A 12,490-nucleotide genomic window follows, 5' to 3' on the forward strand; every position below is an offset into this window, starting at 1 on the left:
TGGTGTCTAATTAGAAAGGGAATGGGTTCCCTGTTGTCATATTCTGTCTTGTTAAACCCCAACCTCAGTTTTCCAGGTGTGATTTGACTTAGAATTCAGATTATGGCTCACAAAATAAGAGAATAAAAAGGTACTCGGTGTTGAATGTGAGTCAGGTATGAGACAGGTAATTTATTCAAACACATAAAAGAAATGCTAACCATAAAAAGAATCACAGTGTGCATTGATGGAACACCTTAAACAGGATTCAGTAGCTTAACTAATAATTACTGTTACTACCTGCTGCAAAGGTAATATGTAAACCTAATCAAAATATAAAGCTGTTTATAGGACTATTAATTGTACATTGCATATCATCTCTGTTCTTTCCAAACAACTCCAGGTACATGTCTGTTGGTAAAACTAGCAGCTTTTTGTCATAACTGTCCTCTCTAAAGTACAGATAGTTGCCAAGAACTCTTACTCTGATGTCATTTGGTCCCAATTCAATAAGACCTTTACACCACTCACACTCACAAGGTTTTCTCTAAGCCTGGACACATCCATCTCAAGACAGATGCTTATTCATCTAGCATCATGAAAGAAAAGAAGAAAAAAAAACCACAAAAGAGGCAACATAAACCTAAGCTCAGTCTTGGCTAGGTAGGACATGTGCTTTCGCTGTTACGTATTCAGTGCCATGTAATGCCCCTTCTTGGAAAGTACCTAAAAATTAGTCCTGACACAATTCACACCTGGCAAGGATGACAAAGGCTGAGGTAGTAAGAGGTCATTATTTTTTACCCAGAGTCTTCAGCTCTTCCAACTTTTTAGCCAATAAAGTCATCATCAGAGTGCAAGTTTTTTAGCACTGAGTCACACGTGACCAGAAACAGGACCCAGAGAGCATAGTCAGCCAGAATGAGGAATGTCACCTCTGGGCATGCTCCACAACGTGGTCCCTACAGGCCAATTCAACCTTGCTGCATTTATAGCTATCGTACTTAGTGCCCTTCACACTTTCTACATTTCAGCCAAACTGGCCTACTTGATGTACCTCAAGTTTGACCTTCCGTATCCTGCCTTTTTGTAGGTAGATCCACATACCAGTAATGCATTCTCTACTCTCCTCTAACTGTTGAAACCTTTACCTTCCTTCAAAGCTTGATTCAGGTACCACCTCCTATGGAATCCTTTTTTAATAACTCTAGAGGCTCATGTATTTGTTCCTACCCCTAGAGCCTAGAATTGTACTTGTATGAAGAGAATATTTAAGAAATGCTCATTACATTGAATTGGATACCTCCAAGAGAGTTCACGTCGGGTGTGGTCACTAGAAGGAAGAAGTACATCATTTGTTAGCTTCCTGTTTTGGTTAAATTTTCTTATTAAATGGGTTCTACACTCATTTGTTACTTCCTACAGAAAGAGTACAAACAATGTTCATACAGTGGCTCTGGTAATCTTGTCCTAGTTGTGGCTCTGTCCTTGACTAAGTCTTACCTTTCCCCCTTACCCATTTTTAAAAAATCACAAAAAAGGTAACACTTAATGAGATTATAATTTTGTGTTGCAGGTAATCTAATAATATTGTATAAACATTGGGAATTTAGAATTTCTTCCCTTCTACATGAAGTATACTATATCAGATGTCATTTAGTGATATATTATATCAGGAGATATAATCTAACCCCTTAAATTGTTGTTGTTCAGTCATTTTTTCAGTCATGTCCAACTCTTAGTGACCCCATCTGAAGTTTTATTGGCAAAGATATTGGAGTGTAGTGTCTGAGGCTAGATTTGAACTCAAGAAGAGCCCAGTGCTCTATCTGCTGCACCACCTAGCTGCAATTAGAAGGGACAGACAGAGTAAACATATGGGTGGTATTTTGCACCAAGCCTGGGTAAGGCCTGTCCAATGACTCTAATTCAAGATTGGAATGAAGTACAATACTCTAGTATAGTGCTCCAGCACTCTCTAGTAGTGCTCTAGCATTTTAAAATGAAATAGAAACTTTACTTAAATTAAAAGGACACATTTCTACTTCCATATTTACCTTGGCACAGATAAGGATAGATCAGAAAAGCACTGCAGCAGGCAGGGGAAATTCAGCTAAACTTCTAGAATAACAAAAAATTCTACATAGGCTATACCCATTGTGCAAGGGACCAACCTTGTGCTTGAAATGCCTGCTTGTCTTCTTAAAAGGAAACCACTCTAACCTGTAGAAAATAAAGACTACTGTGCATTTCTGTCTACTCAAAAATTTTTGAGTAGACAGAAATGCACTAAATACCTAGAATCTGCGGTAGCTAATCTGGGGGCCCCATGTATGAGACCGGATTATTTTAGATAAGAAAATAACTTTTGTACCTTAAAATCTTTTCCCATTCACTAAGACTCATGGACTTAGAGAATCTCAATTATAAGGCCCTTTAGACATTATCTAGTCCAATCTGTATCCAAAGGATGGATTTGCTCCATGATGTCCCCCTGTAAGTGGTTATCCAGCCTCTTCCTAGACAGAGGATTTGCTATCTTCTATGGCAGCCAATTTGAAATTATGTTGCCATCTTCTCCCACTTTTTATATGTAACCAGTTGCAAATTTTTGTCAATTCTTCTTTAACAATGTCTCTAATGTCCCTCACTGTGAAAGTACTGTCTTAGTTCCTAAAATAATATTGCAGTAGTCTCAAAGAAGATCGTCCTGTCCTCATTTTCTACCCCCTATATTTTGTACCTCATGAGCACAATAATCTTTCTAAAATATCTATTTTATTATGTTGTTCTTCTCAAAAATCTTAAATGCTTCCTCACTGCTTTTAGAGTAAAATCTAAATTACTATTATAGATGCATTGTGGCACAGTGGAAAGTGTGTGAAATTGAGTCAAGGAACCTAGGTCCAAATCTCATCTGTGTGACCTTGGGGAAATTAACTTCTCTGGGCCTCAGTTTCCTCTTCTATAAAATGGAGTTGGACTAAATAGTCTTTAAAATCCATTCCAGCTCTGGATTTATGCTTCTATGATTTTTAACTTGGCATAACCTAACTACAATTTACCTTACTTACTTTACATCCTAGTATTCCTTAATAAGAATCTTTCACTTCAGGTCAAGTTGTTCAACTCACCTGAAGAAACCAACCATGTTCATGGGCTGGCTGTAATTCAAGAGACATGGATTGTCATCCTAACTCTATCACTTGCTATGTGTATGATTGGCCAGGGAATTCAGAAAGGGTGGGGAGGAGGAATCGAGGAAGATGTTTAGAAATAAGCAAAGCTGAAGCAAGAACAAAATAGCAAAATTGCAGATGAGATAACAGGGAAGAATCAGGACAGAAATTTTCAACAGTCTAAAACACCAAGAGTCAGTTAAGGGAATGAATTGGGTTAGTGGTCATAATGAAAAAGACACTGTCCTACTCAACTTTTTTATGAAGGAAAGTTGGGGCATGCATCCACTTTGCTTGCTGGAACTTGGGGACCTAATATTAAGCTTGATACATGGTGAATGTTCTTGTGCATGAAATGCCACACTATAAAAGGCATTTTTTTTATGAATGGGTAATACAAGTAAGTATGTTATGAAATTCATGATCTGCATACCTGACATTTCTTTGAAATTTACCCAATTTTTTCCAGAATTATTTTGCTCTCATATAGTTTCCTTGAGGAGATGAGATGCAGAGTGGAGGTGGAGAAGTTAGCTCTACAGAGCAGGAAAGATATCTCCACTTATGACCTGATTAAGGATCATGAGAGGATGGATAAAGGAAAATAGTCAAAATACTTAACAAGGTGGAAATAGGTATAACAAAAAGCAGATGGGCTCAAATATTCTGTGAAAATCTATTCTAAGGAAGATTAGATAAGGAGAACTGAGAACTCAGGAACGAAGTTCTCACATAGCTTCTGTATTGTGAGGTTAATAGTGAGTATTTCAGTAAGGAAGGAAACAATGAAGTTATCTTGCAGTGACTCAAAGTGAAAAATGGCAGAGATTAGCACAGGATATAGAATATCACCTATCCATTCTGTTTTTTTTTAAATATAATATTTTGAATATGTAATAATGTGTTAGGGCACATATCTAGAGTTGGAGGTCTGGGGACCTAGAGACATTGAAAAACAGAGAAAGTTAAGATATTGATGATACCGTACCTGAGAAAGTTTCTTTCAGGCTGAAAGGCAAATTCACCGTGGTAAACACAAGAAGTATCTCATCATATGAAATGAGATGTGTATGAAATGAAGACTGAAGCCTGAGTAGAATACATTGATAGATTGAGTGTTATTGTCAGGGCAAAGGACAGGAAAATTAGGTTTAGGATATGAAAGAAATGAAAGAATCCAAAGTTGTGTCCTGAGCTAGAGAACAGAATATTAGAGATCTCAGAAACAGAGAATTCAAAACCACCAAATTTATTGATAATTTATCCAATAAAAAGTAAAAATATATGACAATGAAATGCAGGATAGCACTGAATCATTAGATAGGTGAATCTGAGGGATCATTGGGCAAGTCACTTGAGCCTGTTTGCCTCAGTTTCCTCATCTGTAAAATGAGAGGGTAAAGGAAATGGCAAAGCACTCTAGTATCTTTGCCAAGAAAACTCCAAATGAAAAGTTGGACACAACTGAAAAACAACTGAACAACATATGTGTATGCATCTATGTATTTGTTTATCATTCCAGAAAAGCATTTATATGCTTTATGATATTTTATTTTATGTTTGCTATAGCAAATTCAAGAGTAAACACTGTAGTCTGTGTTATATTGTCTCTTAATTTCTGTTTTGTTCTTTTTTGTACATATCTAAACATGCTTTTTTTTTCCTTTTTGAATTAGAATTTCCCATGTTTGAGGTTGAAAGAAAAGGCAAATTTATTTTGGAAGAGCTTAAGGAAAACTATTCAAATGGTTATGACCTAGGCAAGAGTAAAAACAAATTACATTAAACTAGTTGAAGGTCAATTTAAGTAACCTAAAACATGGGTGAACTTTAAAAGTCAGACTTTCCACTTGTCTAACCTGTATTAAATAAGGTCGTAAAGAGAAATTTCCAAAGCAAATCTGCTCTGAAACCTCAGTAAAAGAAAGACATTTAGATAGATGGATAAATAGACAGATAGATAGATAGACACTAGATAGATAGATAGAACAAACAGGTACTATGCTAAATATAAGGGACACAAATACAAGCAAGCAATATAGTTCCTGTTTCCAAAGAGGTAACATTCTTTAAAAAATTTATATATATTTATACGCATGTATATATTTTTATATATACATGTACACATATGAACACACACACACACAAGATTGGAAAGGAAGATATCTTGCATATTGACTAGATCTTCTGTGGAGGATTTATGGAGGAACATGGCCAAGAAAAGCAATGAATGAGAAACCACAGAATACTATAATCTTTACCACTGGAAGGAGTGCCACATCATTACAATTATAGCTCCACTGATATTTTCAGTATTATATATGTTTTAAATTCATTGCCTCACTTAATTTTCACAACAGCCATTTAAATTATTTCTACAGCTTTTCTCGTCCCCATTTTACAAAAGAGGAAACTGAAAATGGGAGAGTGAGAGTTGTACGGTCGTTTCAGTCACATCTGAATCTCATTACTCTTGAGTTTTCTCATCAAAGAAGTGGGGTGGTGTTCCATTTCCTTCTCCATATCCTTTTACAGGGGAGGAAACTGAGGCATACAGGGTTAAGTGACATGCCCAGAGTCACACACAGCTGGTGTCTGAGGCCAGATTTGAACTCCAGTCTTCCTGACTCCAGGCCTGACACTCTATCCACTATGCCACCTATAACCGTAGAAATTCAGAGACCTAAAATAATCAAAGTATGCTTCTTGGAGAAAGGTAGGATTGGATCTGAACATTAGAGAATGGATACTTAATTAGAGAGAAGGCAGGTCATTCCATTCCATAGGACTACATAAACAAAGACTAAGAAGGAGCATGATTTGTATGAGGAAGTGAGGAAGTTGGCCTTAGGGAAGTAGTGATGAATGAATTAAAAGGGGAGGTGCCTGGAGCCCAGTTGAGGCTACTGCAGTTTTCTTAGGTATGTGATACAGGTCTCCACTAAGCTGATGGCTGTTGGAATGGAGAAGAAAGGGTAAAACCTGGGGATATTTAGAAATAAGAAACAATAATATTTGGTGTCTTTGAATAAAGGAGACAGAAGGTGAGGGAAGATGAAAGGGTAATTACAAAATTTCTAGAGTGAGTGATTAGAATTGTTTGGCTGTACACAATATATAGGTTGGTATGTTGTTAACTATTACATTTCTCAAAATAAATGTTTATATTTCAGAGTACTTCTATCATAATAGGTTTGAGAACCAAATGGATTTCTATGTATGCACTTGAAAAGCACTGGACAAAATTTAATCCAGCTATTTATTTTCTTGACTTAATGTTGGTATGAAAATCTTTTTTTTCATTTCTCAACTCCATGCAATTAAGTTAGTGAAATTAAGTTAAGATTAGGATCATAGTAGCATAGATTTAAACCTTGGACAGAAGGTTATCTAGTCAAACACTCTCATTTTATAGATAAGAAAATTTAAGGGCAGAGAGTTGAAATAACTGCCCAAGATCTCACAGTAATAGAGTAGGGATTTCAACCTAGGTCCTTCGAGTCTAAATTCAGTATTCTTTCCAATATGTATACTTCTTTTCTTAACTTTAATTGCTTCTAATATTGTTACTATGTGTGTCAATAATTTTAAGTTTATTTAAATTATTAAATATATAAGCTTTCTCCCCCTAGAAACGCCCAAGAAAATAGCATTTATTTATTTTACTTTGGTGACATAGATATAACCGTATGTGTGTAAAATCAGTCACTAATGCAAAAGTCATTCTGAAGTGACTCCATGTTGTAACCTTGCTTGATTTTGGCTATGTGCAGCCAGCCTGCATGGGAAGGAATGTGCTCTGTATCTCCTTAGCGCTAATCCCATCTCCTCAGAGTGAGTATACAGTAACAGCTGCCAAGCTCACTAACCCTGTCTCCTTATTTGAGTCAATCAAAATACTTAGGGAGGAGCTGAGGCAGCACTAATCCCACCTCCTCATGATTACATGATCCAATCAAAATACCCTTGCCCATAAATGGAAGATGCTCACTTTGGTCTATTTAAAAAAAAAAAGCAATTCTCCCAATTGAGTCCACCCTGGCTTGCTGCTTTGGTGTGTTAATTAACTACTTTTTACCTTTCTCTTCCTGAGTTTTGCTTCTTTAATTAGGGTGAAGGCCAGGACACAGAATTTTCCTTTTAACACATATGTAAATTTATCATTAAGTAAGCAAAATCACATCTGGAAAAAATATTAATGTTGTCTTTCCACCATTGTCATTTACTATTGTGTTTTTTGAATGATTAATTCTATAGCACATTCATTTATTAGTAGAAAACTGGGCCTCCTTCAAGTGGTCTGATATTGAAAAGAAAACTTGGCTATACTGGCTGGAGGACCAAGGATATTAAATTGTGTTTTGTGAATTTTTAATGTCATTATATTGTAGCTTCAACATTCACTATTTGTATAAATAAATATTTTGTACAGATTTCTGTAAAAAGTTATTTTTAAAGGAATCAACACCTGTTTCTTGTTTCCTTAGATACTTTTGCAAAGCACTTCTCTGAAATATGGAGGATGTCAATTGCATTATTTGCAACATTTTGTTTTAATTTGAATTGAGTTTCAGCTATTAAAAATCTATCTTTGAGAGAGACTATGGAGGGACTGGATGTTTGATTCAGAAGAATATACAGCATTCAGGAGAAAAAGCTTTTTTTGTTGTTAAAAATGCAGTGTGAATCTTGGTGGGATTTAGTTTGTTAATGTTAAAGTCGGTTTAGTTAAGTTCATATTCTGGATAAGACTGTAAATTTGCTGTTCAGCTGCTATGATTTTATCAAGGTTGTAAGGGTTGTGTGTATGTGTGTGTGTTTTTTAAAGTGCAGACCTCTGATCACAGTGTACCCCCACCCATTTCCCTAAATACATCATGAAAAAAGGATGAGGTTTCCGCCTTAATTGCTTGTGCCTTTTATTCACATTCCTCTCTCAGCCAGAATTGTGAAAAGAGTGTTAGTAAAAGGCTGCACAATAGAGCTTTTCATTAGGCCTCGGCAAGGCACACAAAAGAAGGCTTTTGGAAAGAGTGAATGCAGGAGTTTAATTTGCAGGTGGAGAGTAGATAAAAGGTGCTGACGCCTCTATTATTCTCTTACTTAGGTGACCCTTACCCTGTTCAGCTGATCCCAACTACCATGGCAGCTGCTGCCGGGGCAACCCCAGGCTTAGGCCCACTCCAACTGCAGGTAAGTCTGGAAACAATGTGGAAGAGGCAAAGGTTAAGTAAACATGGAAAACAGCTTTCTTGTCTATTATCACATTATAGAAAAAAAAATTGGGTAGTGATTTTGTCTGGCACATTAAAAAAAAAATTACCTGTATCAGTCGTCAGCGAAAGCTTAAGAGATATCTCATTTTATTTGTTTAACCCTAATGCTATCTACCAAAAGTTGAATTGTTGTTAGTTCTAGATGGTTTAATGTTATTTTTAACCTGAATGACCAATAAGTCTGCTTTAGTTATTACTTTCTGTCATTTTCATATAAGGTTTACATCCAATAGAATATAAAGCCCTCAAGCACAAATATTGTTGTTTTTGTGTTTTGTGAGTGCCTAGTGTGGTGCATTGATCAGATCACTTTAGCCATCACTAGTTTTCTAAGGTAGAAAGCAGAAAGTGTAATAAAGTTTACCTGTGACCTGACCACATGTCCTAGGAAAGAGCTTCACATTAACTCTGGGCCAAATTCTCAAAGGCTTTCTTTCTTGTCTAGAATAGTTTGGGTTGAGATAGATGTTGCCCTCCTCTCATCCGTTTAGAAAGTCCATTTCATTTGCCAGGCCTCTGAGTAAATCTGTATATCCTCAGTTAACAGCTGACAAATTTGAAGAATTACCTTGATAGTGATTTGGGATATCTATACATAGGTAGTAGAGAAGAAGTTTTTGAAGGATACTATTTAAACTCCAGTTAGTTCTATTCTTTCTACCTTGACAAAGCCCAGGTGAGATAGTTGGGGTGAGAGGAGAAAAAAAAATCATTGAGCACCCCATGGGACTGACTCCTTGGGAGTTCTGGAGCAATTACTTCTATTAAATGAAATAATCTGAAGTGGTTTATGTTTTAACTTCTTGATGCCAAGGTGGGTTTAAGGGAGTGGACATTAGGAGGATAAATACTGACTGGGCAATTCAGATCTGATATCATGATCAGAGAGAATATGTTTGTAACCACAAAAACAGAAGTCAAAAGCAAAAGGAAACCCTGAGTGTCACAGGGGCTTGTGTTTTCATTTCAGTGGATTAGGGAAAATTCTCTGTGTGGGTTGAGTACCAAGTAAAATCAAGCCCTGCTGTATTTGAGGAATCATAAGTAGACTTAGAACCTTCCACCTCCATCCCCATCCCCTGAGCCCAGTGCCTGGCATGTGGTCTGATCCAACACACATACCAAATATTGAGACTTGGCCCAAGTCCTGAGGCAGGAGCCTCTAGAAGTCAATTTATAAGCTTAATTTGGCATGCAGAGTGAACTGTCCAGTCTGTCTGAGCAATCAGTTTTCTCTCTACCTGACAATCTCTTTTCCCCTACAGTTGGTGAGCCCACTTTCCTTCTCCACTCATCTCAGTCAGAATAATAACTAGGAATTCTGGCACTGGTGGTTAATTTAGTTAATTATGTGCATGTGTGTGATACAGGAATGGAGAGGTCCTAGTTGCCTGGAGAAACATCTCGTAGGGAATGAACAGGCTCAAGAACTAGGAGGCCAGGATATTTAAAGAGAAATATTGAACTTGCGGAGAAGACGACAGTCAGTGAAAATTCATGTAGTCAGAAGAGGGAATTTGAGGAAAAGCAAGGAGCCCAGTTTCCCTGGATTGCGGAGTATGGGGAGGAGGAAGGAGGAAGGTGTAAGGAGACTGGAAAGGTAGGCGGGAGTTTGATTATGAAAGCCTCTGAATGCCAAACAGAGCATTTTATGTTTGATCCTAGAAGTTATGGGGAGAGCTGCTGGAGTTTACTGAATGAAGTGCAGTGATACGGTCAGACCTGTACTTTAGGAATATCACATCATTTTGACATCTGAGTGGAAGATGGTACATAAATCCTCAAAGCACAACAGAGTGGAATCATTACCCCTTTCTTCCTTAGAGGAAATCTTCCTCTCTCCCAGGTAGATTCAACACCTATAGCAGAGCCCTACCCTGTTGCTGCTCCCCTGATGTCTTTATAATATGGTCTTTTGTAACAAGCTGGTTGGGAGAGAAAGGAGACATTACTGGATCCAATCAGAAAAGAGAGGAATATGCAAAACAATTCCAGCAATAGGGGATCCATGCCTGAGCCCCATTTCTGATCACTCTTGGAGCAAATGACAAACTCCCAACTAGGTGCTGTCATTGGGCAACCTAGATGACAGAATGTAACATCTATAGAATGGTTTACTCTCCCTTAAATAATGGATGTTTAATAGACGCTTAATGTTTGTTGAAGACAAAATAGGAAAAATAACAGTTGATATCTAAGCAAATAAAGAGGGAATAATATAAACTGGACTTAAAACTGTCTAGTGATTCATATGTATTGTAGCAAAAGATTAAATTGGAACACATCACTCATACATAAGCAGATATTGCAGATCAGTAAACTACTAGCATTTAGGAATTGATACAGTTTGAATTAACATTTATTAACAAATGCACAAAGTGATATACTTTAATAGAACATGCTATTGATTCTCAGGAAATATATGTAGTTCATACTAAAATGGTAGTATTTAACTTACAGAATTGCCATAAGACTTAAATCGTATAAAATTTGCTTATATTAAATCAATACGGAAATATATTGTTGTTGTTGTTGTTATTCTAATAGCAAATTTTTCCCTGATATATAGTCTAAGGAAAAAAAATTTTAAAAACATGCCATCAGATCATCATGTGAGAACTAATTCTATAAAATAGGGAGGATTCCAGCAAAATGAACAAGGAACAATTTCATGATTTTTTTTAAGGCTAATTTTCTGAAGACTTGAAGGTGATTGGTTCAAAGTAGTATGTTTGGTTTCTTTTAGAATTTTCTTCCATTTTCTGTCAAGTAAAACCCTTTTCCCCATTAATGACACTGTAGGCTAGTGAGCAAGTGTGGAAAAGTAATGGTATAGTGAAAAGAGCTCTGAGGTTTCACCTCGGTTCTAGGGCCAACTTTGCTACTCACTGCCTGAGAGACACTGAGTAAGTCACTTCCCTTCCTTTACAAATCTTACTTCAGTTCAGTTTCTAAACAATTTTCTATGATGCATTTTAACTTTCAGATCCTATAAACACCGTCTCCATGCCAAACAAAGATAAAATGATATTTCTGGCCTTTACATATACATTTTATTTCACATTTCTTGTATAGTATTACATATTTCTGTTTGTGCTATATTTCTTTTTTTTTTTTTTTGGTTAGGCAATGGGGTTAAGTGACTTGCCCAGGGTCACACAGCTAGTAAGGGTTATGTGTCTGAGTCCAGATTTGAACTCAGGTCCTCCTGAATCCAGGACCAGTGCTCTACCTACTGTACCACCTAGCTGCCCCTTTGTGCTACATTTCTTGCTGGACTGTAAGTCACATAAAGGCTGGCACCAGCCTTAAATGCCTACACACACACACACACACACATAAACATATATATATATATAGAGAGAGAGAGAGAGAGAATAGAGAGAGAAGAGAGAGAGAGAGAGAGAGAGAGAGAGAGAGAGAGAGAGAGAGAGAGAGAGAGATATATATATGTGTGTGTGTCAGGTGGTTACTGTATTCCTTGCACAACTGAGGTAAGCCTGATGACATTATGGCCCTCAGCATTGGGAAGTGGTGTGTCCCAACCCTCCTTATCAGTGTTGTGCTCTCTACTTGTGGGTCCAGGAAGACTAGCTAGGAGGTAGGAAGTCAACTTCACCAGCTGAGAGCAAAACTGGGTTGGTTTGTGTCCTCAGGGAATCAGAAGCCTAGCTCTTGGCTTTCCTTGCCAGCTGTGAGCAGGACAAATTTTGATAAAGGCCCATCACACTTCCCTTTACTTTGCTAAATGTTGCTACATTGGTAACTTTCCCATCTGCCTCCTGTTTCTTAGTTCCTTTTCACATGTTGTCTTCACCCTCCTTGAGGACAGTGACTATCTTTCTTTTGCTTGCATGTGTATTTCGCTTAATAAATGCTTATTCATTTTACTTGACTCTCAGTAGTAACTAAAGTTTGCATGAGCTTTTTGGGGCTGCTATTTTATGCTACTGACTCATATTGATCTTGATGAACAAGTAAAACTCCACATCTTTTTTTTTCCCAAACAAAATTCTGTCTAGCCATACTTATACTGTCCTATAGATACATAGAATT

General features: G+C 37.0%; 1 protein-coding gene across 8 annotated transcripts in view; it reads left to right on the plus strand.

The window, feature by feature from the left end:
* The window catches only part of SOX5 (SRY-box transcription factor 5), a 1,266,595-nt gene that overhangs the window by 1,128,620 nt on the left and 125,485 nt on the right, over window positions 1-12,490 (plus strand). For all 8 annotated transcript variants that reach the window (XM_020994275.2, XM_078155084.1, XM_078155082.1 and 5 more), the window contains one exon: window positions 8,266-8,351. In XM_020994275.2, the coding sequence (XP_020849934.1) occupies window positions 8,266-8,351 (86 nt within the window). The remainder of the gene's footprint in view (window positions 1-8,265; window positions 8,352-12,490) is intronic.

This window comes from Phascolarctos cinereus, unplaced genomic scaffold (assembly GCF_003287225.1).
Source record: "Phascolarctos cinereus isolate Bilbo 61053 unplaced genomic scaffold, phaCin_HiC Scaffold_1;HRSCAF=81, whole genome shotgun sequence".
NCBI classification, from domain to species: Eukaryota; Metazoa; Chordata; class Mammalia; order Diprotodontia; family Phascolarctidae; genus Phascolarctos; species Phascolarctos cinereus.